Consider the following 27,886-nt stretch of genomic DNA (forward strand, 5'->3'; position numbering starts at 1 on the left):
TTTTATCCAAAATCTTTTTTTTTTATTGTTATGTGCTTAATGATGTACATTCCACAGATTAGCTGTAACATTATTTACAGTCATTCACCAATCAAGTCCTCCTCCAGTGATAGAGATGGAGAATATGGTTTACTCACAGAGGCAGGCAAGAATTTGCCTTGTATTTTTTGCTTCCCCTTATACCTTACGGAAGCTGGGTGGGGTAAAAAAAAATGGACAAAAGCGCTCTCTTAAATGCACATTTCCATTCAAGTGGATTAATGCTCTCCGTTCCTCATCTACATTGGGCATATTAAAAACTGATAGTGCCGCAGAGCACAATTATTTGTACACGATTCCGGAGCCAGTAATCTTAACACTTTTATTTTTTGTTTTAAATGAACGATGCTTTGTATTTAACCTCCCCCTTCGATTCCACAAACAAGTGTTCTCCAAAGATTCTTCAGTCATCCTACACTGTCTCCTGGAGGCCTCTTATAATATCTATATATATAGCTGACCTTTCCGTATGCATGCTCAGAGCAGGGGGATAGGATGTTACTTAAGTGGCAATCCGAGCCCGGAGTGGCTTAGTGCTCTGGCTCAGCATCCATACAAGTCTCCCAGGGATTCTGGGGCATGCGAGGCAAGGAGATGAGCAGCAGAGCAATCCCACAGATGAAGAGCAGGACAAAGGAGGCGCAGGCACAGGCGAAGGACCACGAGTAGTAGTACTCTATCCAGACCGTATAATCGCTGTCAATCATCCTTTTGACAGACTGCCTCATGACTTCCACGGATATGATAATGCACAAGCCTGGAGGGAGGGAAGAAAGGAAAAGCTGTAAACAGCTGACGAACAGGGTTCGCTGTTGTGATCTTAATTGGTTTTGGGCTTAGCTGAATCCAACATCTTCTTTCTGATTGCCCACCGTTGCTGGAATATAGAATAGAATGTCCAGTCCAGGACCACTTGCTTGTCACAGAGATGCCTATGGGAAGCCCGTAAGCAAGACATAAAGGCAACAGCATCATCTCACTGTTGTTCCCCAGCACCTGGCATTTTGAGGCATGCTACCTCTGATTGGGACGCGGGTGGCGCTGTGGGTTAAACCACTGAGCCTAGGGCTTGCCGATCAGAAGGTCGGCGGTTTGAATCCCTGCAATGGGGTGAGCTCCTGTTGCCCGGTCCCTGCTCCTGCCAACCTAGCAGTTTGAAAGCACCTCAAAGTGCAAGTAGATAAATAGGTACCGCTCTGGCAGGAAGGTAAACGGCGTTTCCGTGTGCTGCTCTGGTTCGCCAGAAGCGGCTTAGTCATGCTGGACACATGACCCGGAAGGTGTACGCCTGCTCCCTCGGCCAATAAAGCGAGATGAGCACCACAACCCCAGAGTTGGTCACAACTGGACCTAATGGTCAGGGCTCCCTTTACCTTTACCTCTGATCGGTAGGATACAGCCAATATGATTCGTTGCCTTCGACAGCCTTATCCTCCATGTTCTGTGCGTTTGTAAGTCTGTGTGCTCATGCACACAGGCCACATGTGTATGTGTATGCATGCACACAACAAAAGCTGTGAAGGCTGGCCTGGCCATAGCCTTTGCCCGCAAAATTTTCTTGCTAAATGGTTCGGGAAGGCCAGGAAAAAAAGTCCTTAAAGGAATGGAGGATTGTGTGAGAGACCCATCAGAGTCCGAGGAAGGTGTTTGCCGCCCATCAGCTAAGACAGTGATGGCCAAACTTGGCCCTCCAGCTGTTTTGAGACTACAGTTCACATCATCCCTGACCACTGGTCCTGTTAACTATGGATGATGGGAGTTGTAGTCCCGAAACAGCTGGAGGGCCAAGTTTGGCCATCACTGAGCTAAGAGAAGTGTGTGTGTGTGTGAGAGAGAGAGAGAGTGAGCGCATCTGTGCAAGAGAGAAAAGGAACACAAAAAGCTGTCATTTAAGACAGACAAGAGGAGAGACAGAGAGCTAGCTGGAGGCTGGCAGGTATCTTGGGATGCTGGAGTGGCTCGGGGGATCTGATGAAGATTAGTGGATTTGCTGCTTGTCTTAAGCTGCTTGTCTCTACCTGTGCTCCACTTCTATATTTGCAAATAAGTGAAATATTACGACGAAACCAAGAAAGAAGGCAAACTTTGGTAACTTTTAGCTGCTCAGGGAAGTGAGAGGCACATAACTAAGGACTTCAAGAGGCTTGAACGAACAATCACAACATATCCTGAGAAGTTTGAGTACGCTTAGCAGAACCATCATGCAATGACAAGGCAGCTTTACAAATGGAGCCCAATATGTGGTCTCTGTCTTACACCAAGAGGAAATTAAGAGCAATGAACTAGCTCAGTATGTTTCTTTCCCAGGTGAAAGTAATTGTTTCCTTCTTTAGCATGCCACTCAAATCTGCCCCCTTCTGTTATCTGAATCTTTATCAACCTTCTGCCCCCCCCATCTTCCCCTGAATTTGATTCACACCATGAAATCTGCATCCATTTACCCCCTTGTGTGATGATCTACCTGAAAAGGTGTAAAACATAGCAGCTGGCCTTAGGAGATAATCCATCTTTTTCCTGAAGGATAAGAGGACACAAATAGTTCCGATGATGGAAAAGCCAACGCTGAAGATGGCAATGGCCGCTGCAGAAATGCTGTATTCTGTCAAGACAAAACACAGAGGGAAAAAATGATGACTCTTTTCAGACAACTCTTCAAGCCACATTGGTCCTGCATAATTCCTTTAAAGCAAATCAAAATCATTAAGAATATGTGGTGGCGGTGGTGAAGGCTTATGACAATCCAAGGCTTTCCATGTGCAGTTATCTCATTTATTATTTCATTCATGAATGGATAGTTTGTGTTTTGACATTTCATGTCTATCTGACAAGAGCAAGCCAGCAGCAAATCACACCAAGACAGTTGGAGTTAACTCTTCAAGTGTAGTGTAGTATCTTTATTAGCAAAAACAGGATCTATACAGGAGTGTCAGGTCTAATGAGCACAGCAACTTATCTCTGGTAGGTCTTGCCCCAGTGAGGCAGTCGCTCAGACTGAAGGTCCCTGCCTTCCAACAACTGCCTAAGTCCCCTCTTCTCCAGGTTCCCCCCAAGCAATCTGAGACTGAGTCTGCATGAATCTACGTAACTTCTCCTCTGCCCTTTTCATCCCTCTCCTGGTTCTGGGAGACCAAGGGAGGGGAGCTTGTCACAACAGTAGGGGGAGACACCCATGCCGCTTTCCCTGCTGGATTCATCTCTGCCTCTTGGCCTCCCTCCTCTTGAGCCGTTTAAGGTTGTATAAGGTTGATACTCTTGAGAGTCCCAAGGACTGCAAGAAGATCAAACCTCTCCATTCTGAAGGAAATCAGCCCTGAGTGCTCACTGGAAGGACAGATCCTGAAGCTGAGGCTCCAATACTTTGGCCACCTCATGAGAAGAGAAGACTCCCTGGAAAAGACCCTGATGTTGGGAAAGATGGAGGGCACAAGGAGAAGGGGACGACAGAGGACGAGATGGTTGGACAGTGTTCTGGAAGCTACCAGCATGAGTTTGACCAAACTGCGGGAGGCAGTGGAAGACAGGAGTGCCTGGCGTGCTCTGGTCCAGGGGGTCACGAAGAGTTGGACTAAACGACTAAACAACAACAAGGTTGTATAGGTCTATTGAGCCAGGAAACTTATTGGCAGTGCAGTCGGACCAGGACTGGAGTTATATGCCGTTTGAGAAGCTCATATTGCTCAGGATTGGGACATTTCCTTCTTTGAGCCAAGGCTTCAGGTCAGCACTCTTGCACTGCATAGCTAAGCTAAATATGTTGTATGTTATGGAGCCAAACAAACAAGCCAATGTCTGAGCAAGGAAAGGATGGATATGTTAATTTAATAATTCAGAGGTTTGTTTACATATTGCATTAGTTTGCAGATATATTTAATATTTAACACGCACAGCCATGCATTAATATTACAGTGGCTGATATTTGCCTTCTATGTTGTTTTTAAGTGTTGCAATGCCCCGCTCCCCGTTTATGCAATCTAGGAGAAATCTTGAAGGTTATTTTCCTGCTAATTGGCTCCAATATAAGTACACTGATTTTTGCAAAATGGCAAACATGTTTCACTTTAATCTGTTGTTTTCTGATTACATATTTTCCTTCATGTTTTTCTGTCCCGAATCACATAGGGGGGAAAAGGGCAGCGTCTGATTTTAACAGCAAAAATGGCACCCCAGTGAAAGGTGCAGAACCCAGCCATCTGCCTGCAGCTTACAGCCCTAGTTTTCTCCTCAAGGGCTTGAGAGGAACTCTGGGACTGGAAGTCACCTAAGTCTGGAGAAAAGCACCAAGGGAGAGGAGATGCAGAAGGCAAGCTGCAGAAGCTGAGGGAGGCAGACCTTTGGCAGTGGGCGGTTTCTGCCCTCCCCACTTGGCGACCACTTTTGCAATTGCAGCTGGAGTCCCCTTACCTGGGCTGTCCTCCTGTGTGTTAAATAAGCACCAAGAAAATTTGTCCATGTCCATTACTCATTTCCCCAAAAGTTCAGCTTGCCCCACATCAGTTTCCTAATAAGAGTCTGCCCAAAAACCCTTACGCATTTTTATTTTGCACATACAGTGGTACCTCAGGATGCGAACGGGATCCATGCGGGAGCCCCATTCGCATCCTGAAGCGAACACAACCTGCGACTGCGCGTCTGTGGGTCGCGATTCTCTGCTTCCGTGCATGCGCATGACGTCATTTTGAGCATCTGCGCATGCGCAAGCGGCAAAAGCCGGAAGTCACCACAACCCGAAAGCACTCATCCTGAAGCAACTTCAACCCGAGGTATGACTGTATATGTTATCCTGTAAATATGCACATAGTTTTGCAAACAAGGTTTCCCCAATACAACACATTTTGTACATCGTTTTCACTAGATATATGCATTTTTGTGAATACTTTCCCCTAACATACATTATAAGATGTATTTTTGTCAAGTAGCGGGGGGGGGGGGTTAGAAGAACTGCATTGCAAAATTTTGAGACATGCACATTACACACGTGTCAGAGAATAGGCTGAGGAGAGCTACTCTGATGAGGAGTGGTGGGGACCTCCCCCTCCCCCTGCTTCTGACCAGGATCCTGAAGCTGCCCAGGAGTAGTGGAGCAGTATAGATTTGGAGCAGTGGTTTGCAGAGGGACATAGTTCAGAAGACAATTGCTGGGCAGAACTGAGTGGGAAACAGCTAGGAGAAGAAGATCAGGGAGAGAGAGAATTAAAAGACTCCCTTTCGCTGGAAAGTTTCCTACTGATCAGTCCAAGGTCATGGAGAGCAGATAAGATAAGGCACAGAAGGCTTGCCAGATGAGAAAGTGACGGGGGTGGCTCGGGGTGAAGTGGGTGGAAACCTTAATTGGAACCACCTTTGCCCCAAGAATGGACTTTTTGTTCTTTCGCTGTGAATATTAAAATCCCTTTAACTGGTAAGAGACTATTTTTGCTTTGTTCTTCTCATCCATGGCCAAAGGGAGGGAGGAAGCCGTTTCCCCGAGGCCTGACAACAGGACAACAGTGTTTTGTGTTGTGCGTTGGCTTGGGGTGGGCAAATAAGGTAGGTTTGCATTAAAATGTGAACTGAGCACATTTCTCCTCCATAACCCTCCAGTTTAAACTGCTGCCATCATATCTAGTTTGGCCCTGATACAGGTTGATTCCACTTGGGATAGGCTGACATACATTTAAAATGCTTTTGAACATCTTTGAAAAATGAATTTGAGATGGTTTGTGCACTTAAAAAAAAAACCTTTTTAGCAGTGCACTCTGAGGATTTCCTCTGAAGTGAATAATGATGGGATAGACATGTTTTTGAGATCAAATGTATGCCTCTAATAGTGTGCAAACAGCTAATAAATGTGTGCAGAAATCCAGACTTTTATGCATAGAATGTTTATGATTTAAAGCATAAAGGTTGAAGGAAACTCTTCGGATTATTATTAGTATTTTTATAGTAATTATTAAGATTATTATTACTATCAACAGCAGCAGCAGCAACAAGCTTTCATGGGGTTTAAAACAGTGATTTGTATAAAAATTGCAAACTTTTTTTGCTTGCCTCATGCTAACATATATAGTATTGAAGAATTAAGAAATAAGATGTTGGGCTGGCATGGAGGAAGAAGCACAGATCTGATAAGAGGTAGGAGATCTGGTGAGAGATAAGAAATCTGACAAGATATAATAGATCTGATAAGATAAGATAAAATAAAATAAAATATAAAAAGAGAAGAATACCACCCTAAAATATTGTTATTCTGAAACATAATAAAAGTTACCCATGTGTATAGTTAAGGCAGTTTTTATCAGATAGCCATAGTAAAAGTACTTGAATTTAGCAGTAATGATGCCATATTACTACTGAAAAAGATAATGAAGGTCAACAGGTTGATCCCCATCAACAAACTGTGGAGGGTCCCTTCCCCATTCTCAAGACTGAGTGAGCTATGTTGGCTGCTGATAGAAAGAAGAGGAACATTTTTAATTTTTAAAAAATAATTTTATTGCAAGAAAAGCCCTTAAAAATCCAAAATAACAGCAGTAGGATAGCTAAACACTATAGACACATGTTAAAATATGTTGTGTAGTAAGAACACAGGTATAGGAGGGGGAAAGGCTTTCCAGTACTATTAAGAACGAAATTTTACTTGTGACTATGAACCCTGTCCCCAGCTCTAGAAAGTCCAGTCAGCAGCACAATCCTCTGCATGTCGACTCAAGAGGAAGCCACATGGAGTCGATAGGGCTTGCTCCCACGTAAGGATGCATAAGATTGCAGCTTAAACCTTTATGTAGCTACACCATATGAATTTTCAACTAACTCCACACAACTGTGTTATCCAATCATATCCCTGGAAAGCCTCCCATTGCAGCCCATTTTGTCTTTCCGTATTTAGGAGGAGTCACATTCCATGCCTCCTGAATTGGACATTTATTGTGTGAGGCATATTGTAGTGAGAACAAGATGGCCGCCTTACCGGTTTTTCCTTACCTCTTTGTGTTGACACTTCAAAAATCTCTGTGCTCTCTCCTGAGACAAAGTGTGTGAAATAGGAACAGTTGCGTTCTGGAGGGAAACAAAAGAAAAGGCAAATGGATAAAGGCACATTTTTTTTTTTAATTCCACTTGAATGCTGAAGCATACCCTCCAACATTTCTTCGATGAAAATAGGACGTCCTGTTCCATCATCATCACCACCACAAAAATTTTATTATTTGTACACCGCCCATCTGACTAGGTTGCTACAGCCACTCTGGGTAGCTTCCAACATATATAAAAACATAATAAAATATTAAACATTAAAAACTTCCCTAGAGAGGGCTGCCTTCAGGTGTCTTCTAAAGGTTGTATAGTTACTTATCTCCTTGGCTTTGGGGTCGCATACCCTCCAATATTTCTCTAGTGAAAATAGGGACGTCTTGAGGAAAAGTGGGACATTCTGGGATCAAATCAGAAACTGGGATGGCTTCTGTAAATCTGGGACTGTCTCTGGAAAACAGAGACACTTGGAGGGTCTGCTGAAGCAGTCAAGGGGTTTAAATAACACAATGTGCAGTCATATGACATTTTCTCATAAGTAACTTACTTCGAGGTAAGTATGTATACAGTGGCAGCTTCCTTTATTTATTTTCTCTTTCTTCTTCTTGGAAAGGGCCTTTTAATGAGGCAAGCTATTTCATTAAGTACTTCCCCACCTACTCCGACTTGTAGCAGCTCTCTATCACAGGTTTTATGCAGTATGATGCCCATCAAGATTTTTTGGACTCCAAGTCCCATCAGCCTCAGACAGCATGGCGAATGGTGAGGGATGATGGGAGTTGTAGTCCAGCAGCACCTGGAGGGCAGCGTTTCCCAAACTTGGGGCTCCAGCTATTTTTGGACTACAATTCTCATCCTCATCTCTAACTAACCAGGACCACTGCTCTAAGATGTCAGGCAAATATATTTCCTAGACCTTCTCTACATGATATCATGGACATCAAGAATTTAATTGGAGGCTTTATAGGTGCCAAGTATAGCAAACAACTATGTTACCTATTCTGAATTTTTTGCTCCTTTTTGCGCAAGATCACAAGACTGCAGCAAGCAACAGGTGGCTGGTGCTAATATAACAGGAAGTATAGTTACGAACGTTGGCCAAACCGTGCCAGCCATACCTTTGTTTGGAAAATTTCTGTTAAAGGTTTGGGATGAATGAGTGGTCGGTATTTCCTCAGCAGAAGCTAAGGGTCGAAAGATCGCCCTGGAATGTGAGAACTGTTTGTGGAAGATTACTCATCCTTCCTCCTGCCCTGGCTTGGGAGTTTAATATCTCCGCGGAGAAGGAACGACAGAATCTTGAAAGGGGGAGAGCTTTTAGAACAGGGGTCAGCAACCTTTTTCAGCTGTGGGTTGGTCCACCGTCCCTCAGACCATGTGGTGGGCTGGACTATATTTTGAAGAAGAAAAAAATGAACGAATTCCTATGCCCCACAAATAACTCAGAGATGCATTTTAAATAAAAGGGCACATTCTACTCATGTAAAAACACACTGATTCCTGGACCGTCTGTGGGCCGGATTGAGAAGGCGATTGGGCCACATCCGGCCCCCAGGCCTTAGGTTGCATACCCCTGTTTTAGAAGAAGCCTGTCTCCTTCTAGGGTTCTGATGTGGGAAGCATGTCTGCTATCAGCTAGAAGTACTTATGCCACTTGCCTCCAGTTATGCTCTACTGGTATATATGTAAGTAAACAACAAAACAACAACTATTATTATTATTATTATTATTATTATTATTATTATTATTATTATAATATTTGTACCCCCACCCATCAGATTGGATTGCCCCAGCCACTCTGGACAGCTTCCAACATATACAAAAACATAACAAAACCTTAAACCTTTCCCTATATGTTACAAAATGCCATAATCCTCAAGAGATCTCTCCTTCCAAAGCAATCCAAATCTGGGCAGCACCACCTCTATATCTTAGGGAAGTGACAAATATTCAATAGTATTGTAGAGGTAACCTTATGATCTATTGCCTGAGAGGCCATGGTACAAAGTATAAAGATTTTAATACTATTTGGCAGCCCTGCTGTTCTTCATCTTTGAAACAGTCCTCCAGGGTCCTGTTTTACAGATGACACAGCTAAGTACACACTAACTCGTTTAAGGCCTTTTGGGGAAGTCTGTGGGCAAGTACGAACTTGCGAAACTGTGATTACAATTTTAACAGACATAATAGATTGGATCTAATGAAGTTGTTGTTGTTCAGCCTCTATGTGCCCCCTACACTGCCCTCAACTGGCCTCAGAGGGTTGCAGGAAACCCCTGAGCAAATTTGGGGTGTGTGTGTGTGGAGAGAGAAAGTTCTAATGTGTGAGCAGAAGTGACTTACAGTGGTACCTCAGGTTACATACGCTTCAGGTTACAAACTCTGCTAACCCAGAAATCGTGCTTCAGGTTAAGAACTTTGCTTCAGGATGAGAACAGAAATCGTGCTCCAGCAGTGCGGCGGCAGCGGGAGGCCCCATTAGCTAAAGTGGTGCTTCAGGTTAAGAACAGTTTCAGGTTAAGAACGGACCTCCGGAACGAATTAAGTACTTAGCCCGAGGTACCACTGTAATTGGATAGAACCCACAATCAGTTAAAGGAGTTGGCAAAGCTTTTAGGAAAGGCCAAGAACTAGGCCTTTGAAAACAGGATCTGCTTTTTGTATAATAATAATAATAATAATAATAATAATAATAATAATAATAATAATAATTTATACCCTGTCCATCTGGCTGAGTTTCTGCAGCCACTCTGGGCAGCTCCCAATCGAGTGTTAAAAACAATATAGCATTAAATATTAAAAACTTCCCAATACAGGGCTGCCTTCAGATGTCTTTTAAAGATAGGATAGCTGCTTATTTCCTTCACATCACAGGGTGGGTGCCACTACTGAGAAGGCCCTCTGTCTGGTTCCCTGTAACCTGTAATTAAAGTTTTGGGCTTTTACCGCTCTTTCTGCTCTAGAGAAGATGGAAACATATAAAGTGGCAGAAAGAGGCTGGGACCCACTACTTTTTAGGGGTGCATAGAAGAGAGAAATTCAGTTTCTCATACCTTGGCGTAACCAGGGCCGGATTTAGGTTTGATGAGGCCCTAAGCTACAGAAGGTAACAGAGCCCTTTATATGTCCAGCTGTCCTTTGTCAACAACAAATTATCACTGCTTTTGTGTTTACTTACATTTTGATTACTTACAGGAGCCTACACAACACAAAACACTGTTGCTGTATGTAGGTTTTATTTTTTTTATCTTATATTTTGGAAATGTACATCTAGGTTTTTTTCCTTTAAATTTTTTTGGTGGCCCCCAAGAGAGCGGGGCCGAAGCGATAGCTTATTTAGCTTATATGTAAATCTGTCATTGGGTGTAACAATCTGCTTCTGCAACAAGACACGGTTCTCACTGTTCTGGAGCTACATTCTGTTTTTAGTCCTTCTTTTTTACATTTTTTTAAATTTTCAATGCAAAATTACAACAAAAATTACAAACAAAAATAAAACTATACAAAGAAGAAAGAAAAAAACACAAAAAGGAAAAAGGAAAAAACCACACACATCTACAAATAAAACCATATCTTCATTCTAATCTAGTCATTACATACATATACACATATTGACTTCCTTCCTTTGTTCTAAGACCTCAAAAGTTTTACTTTTTCTAAATTGTTGTTTCTAATGTAGATTATGGTGAAGGTAAAGGGACCCCTGACCATTAGGTCCAGTCGTGACTGACTCTGGGGTTGTGCGCTCATTTCGCTCTATAGGCCAAGGGAGCCGGCGTACAGCTTCCGGGTGGCCAGCATGACTAAGCCGCTTCTGGCGAACCAGAGCAGCGCACAGAAACGCCATTTACCTTCCCGCCGGAGTGGTACCTATTTATCTACTTGCATTTTGACGTGCTTTCGAACTACTAGGTTGGCAGGAGCAGGGACCAAGCAATGGGAGCTCACCCCGTCGCGGGGATTCAAACCTCCGACCTTCTTATCGGCAAGTCCTAGGCTCTGTAGTTTAACCCACAGCGCCACCCGTGTCTCAATGTAGATTACCTCTATCTTTATACTTTTTACATCATTTTTCTTTTTCTTTAACCCTGCAAAGCATCATTCATTACATACCAATATGCTTACTCCAGAACAATGTTTTTTCATATACTCTTTAGCGCATTCCCATTCTTTTAATAATTTCTGGTCTTATTGTCCCTGTTTTTAGTCCATCTTCAAGAACTGCATCCTGGCCAGAACACAGTCATCTGGGCCACGACGCAGTTGTTCAGGCCAGGATGCAGAGGCCTAGTCAGGATGCAGGACGTGCAGGCCTGGCCAGGACACGCAGACCTGCTATACCTTCTGGGTTTGACGAGGCATGTGACCGCCGCCTGTCCTGAGCCTGAGGAATCACACACCTCCTCCCCAAGCTAGCGAGCCCCAAAACCAAACCTGCAAGAATTCACCCAACTTCTAAGCACTTCCCCCTTTGACAAAGATAGAGCTGAAGAGGAAGGCTTAACACCGATAAATTCTGAAGAAACACGTCTCCTTATACAGTATGAGCCTGCCTTGCCTCGGAGATCTTCTGCAGAGGCCTTTCTCTTGATCATGCCACATTTGCAGGCATGTTGGGTGAGGATGTGAGGCAGGGCCTTCTTGTTGGTTGCTCCCAAATTGCTTCCACCCTTCCACAGGAAACTGGGCTGCCCCCACGATCTGCTTTCGTTTCTCCAGCAGGCACAAACTTTTTCAGGTGGCAACCAACTGGTTGTTGTAGCATGGTCTTCTGAGTGTGTGTGTGTTGTGCATTCTTTTCATTATTTAATTGTTTTTAAATATTTATAGCATGTGTTCTTACTGGTATATGTCCTAATTTGTGGAATGCATGCCAGAGAATATGTAGTTTAACTGCCTGGGGAATCTTGCTGTGGAGTAAGGCAGGGTTACACTGTGGTTACGAAATGAGAAGTGGTTCATTCTGTGCCTAAATTGCAATAAGAACAGGGATGGGAAGTTCCTGTGTTCCCATGATTTGTGGAGTGTGTGTTCTGTCATGCTGCGCTTCTTAAAACGTAGTAGCAGTTTTATTTGTACAGTCCTTGGGCCGTAACAAACGAGATAAAACTTCCGCATCTAATTAAATTCAGAAACGAATTATTCCCTTATAATAAAAATCCGCTGCACGGACAGCTAAACATTTGCAGTGCATGCTTGCTACCATGGAGGCAAAGGAGGAAAGCTTTTCAACAACAGCTCTATCACTTTTTAAATAAGTAATTTTGCTTGTTAATAGGCCAATGACTTATTTGCACACAGCTGCAACAAATAAGGCAAGTTCTCTGTAATACCTTCATTACATAGAAAATGACTACAGGTGGCATTACCATGTTTTCTGTCTTTTATTTCCACTACAATAATGCATGAAGCTTGCAGCAAACAGGTGTCCTTTGGATTATTGTCCTTGCTTGCAGGTAGGGATGGAGGTGGGTGGGAAATTCAGCTCAGTTTGCATTTAAAGGTAATTATCAAATTTGTTCTTTCTGAAATCCTATGAGAACTGAAACACAGCCAGCCTTTGAAACTTAACCAAATTTTGTGATACAGTTCTCCAACCAAACAATGTTTACAGAATATTTGGGGGGGGGGAGTGTGCATAAAAATTGATATAATAGTGAAAATAACATATGAAACTGTATCATATATGGGGAAATTGCAAGAAAAGGTGTACATTAGTCAGAATTGCATACATAAATGTGTGTATTTGGACAGATGCTTATGAATTTTAATGAGATTCCATTTTAATGCAAATTGCTGCAGAAATGTGGAGAGTTTAAGATTCGAACAATCAGAAACGGAGAGATCTAAAACTGACTGCTTCTTCCATGCCTACTTGTAGGCAGGGCAGCTCTAGATTTAGTGATCCCTAAGTGCACCAAAAGGCATGTGTGGATGGATATTTTTCTCCCCACCTCCCTCACTTTTCTACATGATGGCTTAACATGCTGTAATCACCCTGTAGAGCCTTTGAGTGCCAGGCTTTCCTGAGCACTATTGGTACATCATTCCTCATGGGATGTGGGTGGCGCTGTGGTCTAAACCACTGAGCCTCTTGGGCTTGCTGATCAGAAGGCCGGTAGTTCGAATCCTTGCGACAGGGTGAGTTCCCATTGCTCTGTCCCAGCTCCTGACAACCTAGCAGTTTGAAAGCACGCCAGTGCAAATATATAAATAGGTACCACTGCGATGGGATGGTAAACAGCGTTTCTGTGCACTCTGGTTTCCGTCACGGTGTTCCGTTGCACTAGAAGCAGTTTAGTCATGCTGGCCACATGACCCGGAAAGCTGTCTGTGGACAAACGCCAGCTCCCTCAGCCTCAAAGCGAGATGAGCGCCACAACCCCATCCAGGGGTCCTTTACTGTTATATCATCCCTCATGAATACACTGGTGCTCCTCCACCATGGGACAGTATTGTGCCAGTTTTGGGTTCTGGGCACCCATGAGTCAGACTAGGGGAACAGTGGTTGTTGTGTGACTGTAAGAACAAAGTTATGAGGAGGAGAGTGCAACATCTGTTTCAGGCAACTCAAAGTGATTGGAAAGATCCTCTTGAGTGTCTTACATCAGAAATACTCTTTCAGCTAGCTTATGGAGCAATGGCATTTTAAGCACTGTAATTAATTGCTAATATGGAATAACATGGAAATTATTCAGTGCAAGATGGCACTCTACCATGTGCATTACTGCTCGTGTGGGTACAATAATTATGGTTTAGAGACAATGCAGTTATTTAGCACAGCATTTAATCTTCTGTACTTCGGTTGATTTATGGTAACTGAATAAGCGGTACTGTTTGCAAAAGAGACGTGTGGTTTTAATTTCTTAATACAAAGCATTCTGCTTCAGTTTAGACAGTTGCCCTTCTCGATCGTCTTTTCCAGTTACAACAAGGGAGATGACACCCATTTCGTGGTGGTAAGAAGCAGACCAGTTCTTCACACACGAAGGTAAAATACTATGAGACTGTGGCTGTAGACAAGTGAAAATATTTGATTTGGGGGTGTTATGTGTGTAAAATGGCCAGGATCCAACTATTTATGTCTAGGGAAGAGACATGGCTTAGTGGTGGAGGACATACTTAACAAGTTCGGTCTCTGGACTCTCCAGGTCGGTCTGCAACTTTTGTAGTGCTGCTGCCACTCAGTGCAGAAAGTCCTGAGCCAGATGGATTAATGTCCTGGCTTCCTATTCTCCTAGTTCTGTCAAACAATAAGGATGCAATTGTTTTCTCATAGGCTGCATTTATTTCCCTCTGCATCATCATCATCATCATCATCATCATCATCATCTATTATTTATACCCCGCCCATCTGGCTGGGTTTCCCGAGCCACTCTGGGCGGCTTCCAACTGAATATTAAAAATACAATACAGCATTAAACATTAAAAAAATGTCCCTAAACAGGGCTGCCTTCAGATGTCTTTTAAAAGTCAGATAGTTGCTTATTGCCTTGACATCCACAGGGCAGGCGCCACTACTGAGAAGATCCTCTGCCTGGTTCCCTGTAACCTCACTTCTCACAGTGAGGAAACCGCCAAAAGGCCCTCGGCGCTGGACCTCAGTGTCTGGGCTGAACGATGGGGGTGGAGACACTCCTTCAGGTATACAGGACCGAGGCCGTTTGGGCTTTAAAGGTCAGCACCAACACTTTGAATTGTGCTCAGAAATGTACTGGGAGCCAATGCAGGTCTCTCAGGACTGATGTTATGTGGTCTCGGCAGCCGCTCCCAGTCACCAGTCTAGCTGCCGCATTCTGGATTAATTGCAGTTTCCGAGTCAACTTCCAAGGTAGCCCCACGTAGAGCGCATTGCAGTAGTCCAAGCGGGAGATAACTAGAGCACGCACCACTCTGGCAAGACAGCCTGGGTACCAGATGGAGGTGGTAAACAGCTGCCCTGGACACAGAATTGACCTGTGCCTCCATGGACAGCTGTGAGTCCAAAATGACTCCCAGGCTGTACGCCTGGTCCTTCAGGAGCACAGTTACCCCATTCAGGACCAGGGAGTCCTCCACACCAGCCCACCATCTGTCCCCCCTTCTGTCTTGTATAACCTGCTGCTTCTGAAACAGAGTGGAGTTTCAAAAGTAGCTTGTAGTATGGCATGGCAGCGGGTGTGAGTGCTGCTTATGAAATTCCACTGCATTTGAGCAAAGGACCTTGTGTGAGCTTAAGGCTGTGATCCTCTGTTGCTTTTCTTGGGAGTAAGCTCCATGGGACTCGGTGAGTAGACATGCCTAGGAGAGCACTGAAAACAGCCATTTGGATTTCAGCTCGTGCCTGTAGAAATCATGACTGATTATCATGACATTACTTTCGCAACGCTTTGCTTAGCTTACTAAAATAGCATAGCCATTTTGAAAGCCAATTCATACACAAAGGAAGTGATATTCAGTTGCCTAATGTACGGTTAAAATCTCCTGTGTTCTTAGGAAGAGGGATTGCAAACAAATCAATATACCTAAGTGCCAAAAATAAAAATAAAAATCATATTGTGGATTTAATGGCACAAATCAGAAATCCATTTCTTCTGCTTAAGAGGGCTTAGTTGAAAAAGTATTTTATTTCTGGTCTGTTGACCATAATAAATTGATGATGATTATGATGAATAGCATTTAGTTATCAGACTAAGCAAAGCATCATGACATATTATCTTCACTAGCATTTCAAAACCCCAAAGGCATCCTCTACAGTCTCAGGAACAGAGACTGTCCCAAAATTAGGATCATAATTAGATTTTTATTGGTATGTGTGTTGTTGGAGAAACCAACCTAAGTGCAATCCTACATGTATCTACTCAGTGCAATCCTATACATATCTACTCAGATTTAAGCCCCATTGGGTTCAATAGTACTTAAAGGGACCCCTGACAATTAGGTCCAGTCGTGGCCGACTCTGGGGTTGCGGCGCTCATCTCGCTTTATTGGCCAAGGGAGCCGGCGTACAGCTTCCGGGTCATGTGGCCAGCAGGACTAAGCCGCTTCTGGTGAACCAGAGCAGCGCATGGAAACGCCGTTTACCTTCCCGCCGGAGCGGTACCTATTTGTCTACTTGCACTTTGATGTGCTTTCGAACTGCTAGGTTGGCAGGAGCAGGAACTGAGCAACGGGAGCTCACCCCATCGCGGGGATTCAAACCACCGACCTTCTGATCAGCAAGTCCTAGGCTCTGTGGCTTAACCCACAGCGCCACCTGCGTCCCTCAATAGTACTTACTCTCCTCTATTTGAATATTAAATTACACCCTTGTTTACTGTCTCGTACCAAGTTTAATTGAGATTTCTCTAGGGCAGGGGTTTGGAATAGATGATTCTTGGGGTCCCTTCCAACTCTATGATTCTAGGTTTACTGATCGTTGGACCAAGTTAGTTATAAGGGGGAATAAGTATTATTCTACACACTTCAAATTAGAATATGTACTTACATTACCGGGACACGGGTGGCGCTGTGGTCTAAACCACAGAGCCTAGGGCTTGCCAATCAGAAGGTCGGCGGTTCGAATCCCTGTGACAGGGTGAGCTCCTGTTGTTCGGTCCCAGCTCCTGCCCACCTAGCAGTTTGAAACCACGCCAGTGCACATAGATAAATAGGTACCACTGCGATGGGAAGGTAAACAGCGCTTCCGTGCGCTGCTCTGGTTCGCCAGAAGCGGCTTAGTCATGCTGGCCACATGACCCAGAAGCTGTACGCCGGCTCCCTCGGCCAATAAAGCGAGATGAGCATCGCAACCCCAGAGTCGGTCACGACTGGACCTAATGGCCAGGGGTCCCTTTACCTTTTACTTACATTACCATGCAGTCTCTTAATCTTGCCAGTCAGTAATATTAATAGTTCACTGGAAGCTGCAATGTATCAGGGCCAGGTTCCCACATTCTGAAGTTAAAGAGTGAAGCCTACTGTTTAAGACTAGGGCAGGCAAACATTGCTCCATCATGAGCCTTAACAGGGTTATTATGCATTTGCATTTGTTCTGGCAAAATGAGCAGAACAATCCTGAATGCCTGACTGATTGGTTTAGAAAAATAGTCGTAGAATAAACCTGCTTTTGTTATGAAGACACTTTCAGTGTGACTCACTGCACTTGGGAATACTATCTTCTTGAACAGAATCGCTTATCGCTCATCAGAATGAAGGCACTTCGGTTTCTACCAGTGCTAAAAATGATGTTTTTAAAAAATGCTTGTTGTGTTATGCCCCCGATAGGGAATATGTTTCTTAATGGATGAAAACTTTCCATACACTGTTGTTCTTTGTTGCCACTAGGAATATTATCCAAGTTTACATGGCTAAACGAATCACAGAGGTGGATCACCACACGCCTATACTGATCCTATTTTGTGCAGCGAGTTGTCAGAGGATGAAAGGCAGACAGAGTACGATCTCTGCAGTGATCTGAACCAGTTGTGCAAATCCTTTTATACTGGGCTGGTATCTTGTCACTTGTTTTATTGCCTATTTAGTTAGCGCACAGGACTGTGGTTCGTAGTTGTACAGGGCCTTGGTGTATGCATGGAAATTGGCAAGCTGGGTCTCAGAGAATGATCCACCTGAGCAGGACACCTGTAGATCAGTCACCAGTGCTGAGACAACTTCTGTCTGTAGATAGGGTGTGTGTGTGTGTGTGTGTGTGTGTGTGTGTGTGTATGCTGGCCATGATTTGAAAATGGCGCAAGAAAGCTACATAGCTGGTGTCTATGGGGGTGGTTTTAGCCCTGTCCACTGTTTTTCAACTGAGCTCATACAAAAGCCCTTCAAGGCATGGAATTCCTAAGAAACGTCAACATCTAATTGCGTATCACCTTGGCATGCATGGATCATAACTTGAAGCACTCCTTAATGCTTAATCTTGCTATAGTGCTCTCAAGTGATCAAAGCGATTTACATGCATCCTCTAGCTGCAATTCTCACAACAACCGTGTAAGGTAAGTGTGCACCGCCCATATTGTAGATGCAGAAACTGAAGCTGAGAAAAAGTGGCCACATAGTGGAAGGCTTCCTGACGTGTTGCTTAGTCTGTGACCTTCTGAATAGCTCAGTTGGTTAGAGCGTGGTGCTGATAATGCCAAGACTGCAAGTTTGATCCCTGCTTGGACCAGGTGATCCTCAGGGTTTCTTCCAGTTCTGTGATTCTTAGCCACTATGCTATAACAGCTCTAGGGGTTTGCACATATTAACCGGGTCTTTCTATGCACCTTGTTTACATTATTTGCCACACCAAAATCTATTTTTCAACTTGTGCTGGACAGAGGGGGCTACCGTTTGAAAAACAAGAGGCCCAGACGGAGTTGTTTGTGTAAAGTTCCCCAGGTTCTGGCTGCAGAGCCATGGACTCTTTCAGAGCTGACTGCTGATGATTTCTGAGTCATGGCTATGTGCAAACCTCCTTTCTCATTTCCCCGGGAGCAAATTTTATTTATTCATTTATTTTAGAGTATTTTTAGCTTGCCTATTATCTGCGGATTTCGGGACGAGTTGCAAAAGCTTTAAAACAAAAACACATCCATGTTAATGAAATAAAAGCTGGTTGGAATACAGAACTAAAACTGCACCTTGCTTTCCTGTTGCTGGGGCTCATCCTATTAAAGCTTCTACACAGCATCTAGGCTGATGACAGAAAAGCCTGGGTTGTATCTATTGAGCTCTTTATTTGTTGGGATGCGTATTGCTATTGCCACTGGAAAATAGGAGAAAGAAAGAGCGTCATTTGGAAAGAGCATATTTTGATTTGCTAAAAGGAGCTTCCAGACCGGCTGTTCATTGAGTATTCATATTGATATGTATGCACAAAATGTACACTGAGGATATACAACATCACCTGTTTATTGAGCAATCGTTTTGATAATGTTTGCATGGAAGTTTGCATTGCCAGCTAGTGGTTATTATTCCACACTTTCCAGTGGAATTTCCCATCAATTTTGCAGTTAGAAAAGTGATGGGATAATTCTGCTATTCAACAACTCAGTTATTCAGCAACTCAGTATTGTGCCAATAAACAGCCCACCAGAAGCATCCTGAAATTTTACCAACTCACTTCTAATTGGAAAAGGGAGGCTGGGTCCCATGTTGAGATTTGGAAAATTGCTTCCTTGGAAAGGAACAAACGGCCAGTGCTTTAGTCACCCATTCCCCCAGCCCCCAATAACAGAAAAGTTCACAAATAGTCACTAGAACTGAGTATTGATTAATACATTATTGAAGGGGTTGATATCGAAGGAACATTTGCCAAGTGAAAATAGGGAAATGCTATATTACTACCGCTAGTAATACTGTAGTAGCATACCCTCCAATGTTTGTCTGATGAAAATAGGCACAGCCCCATATTTCTCCAATGAAAATAGGGACGTCCTAGCAATTTCAAGATGACAAACTGCATTGTTTCTTAATTAAGGTTCTCTATGAGAAGGAGTGTTGCCTTCTTAAAAGACACTCTTATTTCCTGTTAAGTGGCTTGCTTTGCTATTAAAATGCATATTGATGGGCCTTGGTTAAGTTACTGTTAGATCATGTTTACAATATACAGTGGTACCTCTGGTTACGAACTTAATTCGTTCTGGAAGTACATTCTTAAGCTGATACCGTTCTTATCCTGAGGCGTGTTTTCGCTAATGAGGCCTCCCGCTGCATGCACACCTCCAGCGCGTGATTTTTGGTCGCATCCTGGGGCAATGTTTGCAGCCAGGAGCAGCTACTTCCGGGTTAGCGGAGCTCGTAACCTGAAGCGTTCATAACCGGAGGTACCACTGTGCTGTTAGTGGTTTGGTTTGCCATCACATTTCAGCATAAAGGTAAAGGTAAAGGGACCCCTGACCATTAGGTCCAGCCGTGACCAACTCTGGGGTTGCGGCCCTCATCTCGCTTTATTAGCCGAGGGAGCCGGCGTACAGCTTCCGGGTCATGTGGCCAGCATGACTAAGCCGCTTCTGGCGAACCAGAGCAGCGCACAGAAACGCCGTTTACCTTCCTGCCGAAGCGGTACCTATTTATCTACTTGCACTTTGATGTGCTTTCGAACTGCTAGGTTGGCAGGAGCAGGGACCGAGCAACGGGAGCTCACCCTGTTGTGGGGATTTGAACCGCCGACCTTCTGATCGGCAAGTCCTAGGCTCTGTGGTTTAACCCACAGCACCACCCGCTTGCTTAAAGCCTACCTGAAATATAGGTCCTTTCTTTTTCCCTTTCTGCAAAAAGCGAGCTTCGGTAAAGCACACAGACCTACCTCCACTGCACGTTGCTGGTTAAATTTAAAGCCCATAAATAACCAGCTGTCTTAATAAAACAGATTCATAACCAGTGCAGCCCAAGTGTATTTGCTGCCGGTGATGGATGTCAACATATGCCAGCATAGATAGAACATAGCTGAGCTATACACACCCCTCCGCTGCCTTTCAAATGTGCACAGCAAACAAATAGACAATTATAGAGATTGTGAGTTAAGTCAGAGCAGTGTGACTAGAATTTATGGTGCCTAACTGAGACTGGGGGGTGGAGGCATGCCTGTAGAGAGATTTGATGGGCATTCTTGGGATTTTACTAAACTGGGTTGTAAATAACCACTCTGGGTCCCCCGTCCCCCCCGCTTCCTGCCATCTGAGACTCTCAGAAATTCTCGCATTTCTTCTGAATGGCAGACGCAGTAATTTATTACTCCCAATGATTATCCTTTATTATTTTTATAGTGCTATCAAGGCATCTAGTGCTTTGCAAAATTAAATTAAAGTGCTGAAAGCTTTGCAATCATCTGTTAGCTCTCCAGCCAGCAAATTGCAAGCTTTCAATTTGTCTTCTGACTCGCTAATCAGATGCGTACAAACAATGGAAAAGGCAATGTTAAAACATGAACAGGAAACCATGCAATTATCTCAACAGTTGTGTTTTTTTTTAAAGTTCCATCAGTCCCTGGTCACATTAGAGAGGCCACATAATTCCAGGCAAAAGGTTGGTTGTTTTAAACAAGGTTGTGTGTTTTGTGCTTGTTGTTGCTAGGTTATTAGATCCTAATGAAACAGTTGTCTCTACTTTGATTTATTTCGTAATGCAATGCCAGCTTCAGTAACGTGCTCAGCTTTGACAAAATATGTTTTACTGCAGCTCTCTTTCCCCTTCCGTGGAACTAACAATTGAAATAGCCTGAAAGGAACTGCTGTGCTCTTATATTGGGTGTGGCCCATCCCACTTCACCAGAGGCAGAACAGGAATGTGCTGCCCCTTCCTCCACCCCTCTGCCTCAACCCCTGTGGCACTGCCACCCTGCCGAAGCCTCGCTTACTGGGGTCATGCAGAAGCAGCAGCTTCCTGTGAGATCTTGCAGAGCGCTTGTGAGCTCTCGCCACAAGCCGCTGCTACGGCTTCTCTTTCTCTTGTGGCAGGAGTAGGCGGGGCACCCACAGACACCGCCCTGTGAGATTCCGCCTCATCTTTGAAGATCTTTGTGTCTGGAATTTGTGTTAATAATAACAATAATAATATATTTTTATTTATACCCCACTCTCCCCGGCCAGAGCCGGGCTCACGGCGGCTAACACCAATAAAAGTATAATAAAACACAACAGCGGGGGAAACAAACAAAAAAACCCAAAACCAACCCCAACAACCAGTTTATTAAAATAAGGGTTAAAATACAATTTAAAATGCAGCCTCATTTTAATAGTAGCCCATAAATCAAACCCACAAGGGGAGAGAAACATAAGGGTCAGACTGAGTCCAAACTAAAGGCCAGGCGGAACAGCTGTGTCTTACAGGCCCTGCGGAAAGATGTCAAGTCCCGCAGAGCCCTAGTCTCTTGTGACAGAGCGTTCCACTAAGTCGAGGCCAGTACTGAAAAGGCCCTGGCCCTAGTTGAGATCAATCTAACCACCTTGCGGCTTGGGACCTCCAAAGTGTTGTTATTTGTGGACCTTAAGGTCCTCCGCGGGGCATACCAGGAGAGGCGGTCTTGTAGGTACGAGGGTCCTAGGCCGTGTTGAATATTTGTAACTGTAAAATAGTAACAATAACTTAAAAAAAAAAATCATTGCGTTGCTATACAATGCCATGCGACTGTAGTGTTCCAGAATAGTATGAAGGCGGGATCTAGTTTATAAAGGAGCACTCTTAGGGTGGGTGATATTTAATCCTCCACTCGGCACATGTTGATGAGTGCTGGCAGGCCAGTGGGTAACATGGGCAACTTGCAAGGGGCTGTTTTGTTTGACTGTCCCTTTTTCTTCTGGCAAGTAAGGTGCTGCCGTCTCCTTCAGATTTTAAGCAAATAATGGATTAGTCAATTTCTGTGTAGGAACTTTTGTTCCTGGAGGCCAGCTGTAGTCTTCGTAAGTTTGATAGAAGAAGGAAGAGGTGCTGTGGGATATTCCCTCAAGCCACCATCTCTAGTTCAATCTCAGGTGCAAATTTCTAGGTTTCTAGTTTCAGAAATCACATCACAGGACTGGAGCCTGAGTCAGATGCTGGGTCGGTAATAGTAATGGTAGTAATAATAAAAACAGCAACACCCAGACCAGTTCTAAACCTGGCACAAAAGACCATAAAAAGGCATCAGATATAAGCTGGGAAGGAGGGTGTGTCAATTGATGGAGCAGAAAGTTGAGCCGGACGTTTTGAATCAGCTGACTATGCCTGCACTAGTAGGAAAAGAGAAGTCTGTTTTAAAGGAATTGTGCCAGTTGGCAATTACCTTCTGGGTCTGGTTCAGTGTAAGTATGATGACTTACTTGGTCCAAAATACTTGAATGAATGCCTCCCCCTGAATCAACCCGCCCAGGCATTAAGATCAGCAGATGACCTCACCCTGCTGGTGAGTAAGGACTAGGGGGCGTGATAGGGCCTTCTCTGTGGTGGCCCCTTGCCTGTAGCATTACCCTGCGTCTCAGGTGAATCATTCAGCAACATTAATGGCATTTTGTTGACTAATTAAAATGCATCTCTTAGCAGGCTTTTGGGAGGGCCGAGGTTTGGTGTTGAAATGGTAGGGTTTGTTTTGCTTGCTTACCTGCAGCCATCTCGACTGCTATTGAGATATATGGGTTGTGTTTTACATGTTTTAGCCTTCAAGGATATTGTTAGCTATTGTTTTAATGTTATATGGACAGGCAACCCTCGATTTGCACAGGGGTTGCGTTCTGGGTCATTGCGTGTGTTGGCAGAGTGCACATAAACCCACTGCGCCCTGCCCTGTTCCATGCCTGTTCCGCCCTCTTCCATTTCTGAAAACAGCCTGCGCATGCACAGACACGCGTGCTTTGAATGCATGCAAAATGGTTGTTTCTTGGGGCCCTTTCACGAAAGCAGGTTATAAAAAAGCAATAAATAATAAACCCACCAATAAATTTGATATGATGAATGCCACAACATTTCAAAGGAGAGTGTGCCTTGGATCTATACATTTTGCCAGAATTATAAACATCTCGCATTGATAGGATGTGCGTTACCTGCCTCCCAAGGCAATGCAAACCGTGGTCAGAATTACTGAACGAAACAAGATGATAGGTAGTCTGTGTAATGATGGTTACCGTATTTTTCGCTCTACAATATGCACCAGACCATAAGACGCACCTAGTTTTTGGAGGAGGAAAACAAGAAAAATATATTCTGAATCTCAGAAGCCAAAACAGCAAGAGCTGCGCAGTGAAAGCAGCAATCCCTCTTGCTGTTCTGGCTTCTGGGATAGCTGCGCAGCCTGCATTCGCCCCATAAGACGCACACACATTTCCCCTTACTTTTTAGGAGGGAAAAAGTGAGTCTTATAGAGCAAAAAATACGGTATTTTACTGAAAGGCTAACATATCAATGTCTATGGCTGGGCTCCAAAGAAGGCAGGCAGGCAGGCAGGGCAGAGGGAGCAGCGTGGCGATCCCTGCCAGAGTTTTGCTTCTTGTTTTTGTCACAGCTATCTCCGCAAGGTGCTGTTCAGTTTCAAAAGGAGCATTGGATCACATGTTCCAGCTTTCAAGAGGCTATGTAAAGGCCTGCATCTACGTTGTCATGGCCCTGAGCAAAACACTTTACAATCCCTGATGCAGAAGGAAGACAGAGCTTTGGCACCTTTTATAGTTGTGTAGGAGAGGAAGTCTTGGCAGGTGTAGCAGCTTGTGATGCATGGGTAAAAGATACACACACCTGCTGAAATAATCTTTCCTACACTTCCATGAAAGGAAAGGGAAGCTTTTCCTTGCATGCCATTGCCTTGCCCAGTGCTTGAAAATCCCACTTCCTGATGCACTCCCAAATCTCTAGGCTTCTCTTTTCACAATATTTTCCCATAGCATGGTATCGTTTCCCATCATGCACAGACTGCCACAGGGGCAATGCTTCCTTGGCCCCTGTTTCCAGAAACCATAGCATCTATATTCATTCTGCTTTGACACTGCTGCTCAGATGCAGCTGAACATTAGAGAGCCCTTCATTCCTTCCAGACAGCGAATTGAGAAAATGAATTCACAAAGGCACAAAGGGAGTGGAAGCCTTATTTATCAATGGCATTTGTATGTTGCCCAGTTCTCTGGGTGACTTACAATGAATAATAAAAAAAGTAAAGTAAAACATAAAACTTTTAGAATGGCGAGGGGGTACATAAACGCAACAAGATGGAATTCACCATAACCCCATAATTTAAAAGCAAAAGCAGAGGTTGCAAGTTATTTACAATGTGTGGGTGACTAGGAAGTTGCTGAAAAGATCACTGAAGTATGGCTAGGTGAGCTTCCCTGGCAAGGCTGTTCCAACAATAACCAACAAAACCACTTAATTAATTAAGTGAGGACTTAATTCAGTGAGGAAACCCAGAGCAGGGCTTTCCAAGAGGATATTTAAACTTCTACCTACAGGAGAAGGAGGTCTTTCGGGTAACCTGGTATCAAACTATTAATGGCAGGAGTGGGGAACACTTTTGGCCCAGTGAGCTAGATATTTATCTCCGCACCCCACCTCATGGGCCAAATTTGACATGTGGGCAGCACCTTGATGTCATAATGATGTCAGGTGATTGGCCTGTCAAAGTTTGCAGCTGATGTCCAATCCTGCTTTCTTTGGGGACTCCATATCTACCTGCCCAACATACGAAGTCAGGGGTGGAATAGGTGGACATAGTTTGGAGAAAATGGCCTCAGAAGCAAAATTGGTGGACCAAGTTTGGACTGTGGAGTGGAGGTTCCCTACCTGCGCTTTAGAGCTGGGTTTCCCAAACATGGATCTTCAGCGGTTTTGGGACTACAGTTCCCATCATCCCTGACCACTGGTCCTGCTAGCTAGGGAAGATGGGAGCTGTAGTCCAAGAACTGCTGGAGACCCAAGTTTAGGAAACCCTTCTTTAGAGGAAGCACAACTCCCATCTAGAAGAGGCTGAACATTGTTCACCTGGGTGGGTAAAGCATCAACCTGGATTGAGTCTTGGTTTGTTGGTCCTCATCCAGTCCATTACCACACTCATGCACAGCCATACCTTGTGAAAAAGAGATGAGAATGGGTGACCTCCACGCACTGGTGACACCTAGGCTAAGACTCTGGATGACTTCTCCCTGTGGTTGCATATAGATGTTAAACAGAAAGAATAGGACGTAGCAACTGCCAAAGGGTTGAGCAGTGATCTCCCAGGATCATCTTCTGGAAATGGCTACCTGAGTAGGAGTGGAATCACTGTCAAACAGTGCCTCCCACCCCTCTCCAGAAGGGGATACCAGGGCAGATGATGTTAAAAGCAACTGAGAGCTCCAGGAGAACTAACAGAACTGCATGCCCGTGTTTTCTTTCAACAAAAGTCATTCAGTAAAGGGTCCAATGCCAGCCTTGAAACCTATATGAAACGGCTCCATCCTTTACATAAGCCAAACATAAAAGATTCAGACAGAGCCCACACAACAAAGGAATGCAACAAAGGAAACGGCCTTGGTCCAGTATATCTGAAGGAGCGTCTCCTCCCCCATTGTTCTACCCGGACACTGAGGTCCAGCACCGAGGGCCTTCTGGCAGTTCCCTTACTGCGAGAAGCCAAGTTACAGGGAACCAGGCAGAGGGCCTTCTCGGTAGTGACGCCCGCCCTGTGGAACGCCCTTCCAGCAGATGTCAAAGCGATAAACAACTATCTGACATTCAGAAGACATCTTAAGGCAGCCCTGTTCAGGGAAGTTTTTAACGTGTGATATTTTACTGTATTTTTGGTTTCTATGGAAGCCGCCCAGAGTGGCTGGGGAAGCCCAGCGGATGGGCGGGGTATAAATAATAAATTATTATTATTATTATTATTATTATTATTATTATTATTATTATTCAGACACCAGCTTCTACATACGACCACACAACATTTCTATGCACGTAACCACTGAACATGTGTAGAAACTATTCAGAACATGGAGAAATGCATGTGGGAGCAGGGAGAAGAGGCTGCTGCTGCAATTCCCTCTTCCACATGAATGCATTGACCAAGCTTGTTGTCCGTCTTGAGAAGGCAAGTCAAGAGTAGCAATATATGAACTTTTTATTTCTTTAACAAAATGTGCATACCACTTGCTGGTTCTAAAACCTCTAAGCGGTTTCCAAAAAATTCAAAACATTAAAATCATCACTAAAAGTTGATGGCTATACTACTGTTTATGTTTTGCATCCATGATGCTCTCTACTATCATGCATTCAGAAGCATGTTTGGAGATCACTGCAGTTATTTCCAGCGATGCGGTTAAGTTTTGCTTGTTAAATTGAATGGTTATCCTGCAGTGAAATGATCCATAGCTTATGGTCCTGTGTTTTCCTGCTATGTAATCAAACTTATTGATGTTAACTTCTAAGTATAGGTTAACTTTGTACCTTTGACATCGTTCTTCTACTCCTGTGCTGGGTTTGATATACTGGAGTTTTTACAGGGACCAAACCCTTGTTATAATCTTTTGAATAAGGATTTATGCCAGCTCTGTAAGACTAGATTCACTGAACTCATACTACCAAAGAACCAGGAGAAAATATCTCTCATCTTCTGCCTCCCCTGCAATTTGTTTGTTTGTTTGTTTAATAAAATTTATACACCGCTAGATTGTAAATAACCTCAAAGTGGTTTACAAAAATAAAGGCTAGTTGATGAGCATGGGAGTAAGGATTTATACAATATATGCCAAAGAAGCAGACTGAATTTCAAGGAAGCATGAAGAAAACGACTGGGCTAATTTGGAAAGAAAAGAGGTGGTTCTGATTCCATTTTCCCAGAACGCTGTTTAACTTTCTAAAACGTATCTGGCTCGATGTTGTAATATAGTCTACAATGCTTTGTCAAGGTGGTTATTTAGTGAACAGAGACACATACCTCCTGGCAGGCTTATTGGCCCACAACCCTTCTCCTTGTCCGTCTCATTTTCTTTCATGAAGATCCGCTTTGTACAGATCCGCCATAGTCCAAAGTGAGCCGCCTCGCAAGTAGCATTGTACTCCTCCACCTTAGGACTCAGCACAGCCCAGTGATCTGTCACCACGGCTGTAAACATTAAAGCGATGCCTATCAAAATAATAGCAAAAGTCACCCGGACTTTGCAAGTCTTGCCTTCAGCCATGCTTGGAAAATGTATTCCTAGATGCTTAGTTAATGCTGTGGCTACTGCTTACTTCTGGATTGTCAGCTGCCAATGGCAAGGAAGACTGAGTTATATCTGAGGAGTGTTCCAAAGTCTTGGTGTCTGAAAGCATTTTGAAATGTCAGCCCAGCGATGCCAAAGTGGAGCAAGTTGGGGGCTGGGAAAGACAGGCTGCCAGCCATACCTACAGCTGTTGAGATATATCAGGGGGTTAGATGACTAGACTGGCTGGTGTGAGTGAGGCTTCTATT

General features: G+C 44.0%; 1 protein-coding gene across 1 annotated transcript; it reads right to left on the reverse strand.

Annotated features, from left to right (window-relative positions):
- Positions 1-27,737, reverse strand: CACNG1 (calcium voltage-gated channel auxiliary subunit gamma 1). The gene is made up of 4 exons (XM_082212890.1): positions 27,371-27,737; positions 7,000-7,074; positions 2,501-2,638; positions 1-796 (listed from the first exon to the last, which is right to left on the reverse strand). The coding sequence occupies exons 1-4, from the start codon at positions 27,612-27,614 to the stop codon at positions 570-572; spliced, it is 684 nt and encodes a 227-aa protein (XP_082069016.1). The 5' UTR covers positions 27,615-27,737; the 3' UTR covers positions 1-569.
- Between the last annotated feature and the right edge of the window lie 149 nt (positions 27,738-27,886).

The sequence above is a fragment of the Podarcis vaucheri genome (genome assembly GCF_965113315.1).
Source record: "Podarcis vaucheri genome assembly, chromosome: 2".
Classification (NCBI taxonomy): domain Eukaryota; kingdom Metazoa; phylum Chordata; class Lepidosauria; order Squamata; family Lacertidae; genus Podarcis; species Podarcis vaucheri.

Excerpts from the sequence above, each read along its gene's own strand:
- CACNG1 (XM_082212890.1), bottom strand. The coding sequence starts at position 27,614 with ATGGCTGAAGGCAAGACTTGCAAAGTCCGGGTGACTTTTGCTATTATT. Across the intron at positions 7,075-27,370 it reads GCCAATAAGCCTGCCAGGAG|AACGCAACTGTTCCTATTTC; the intron begins GTATGTGTCTCT and ends GTTTCCCTCCAG. Across the intron at positions 797-2,500 it reads TATGTTTTACACCTTTTCAG|GCTTGTGCATTATCATATCC; the intron begins GTAGATCATCAC and ends CCCTCCCTCCAG.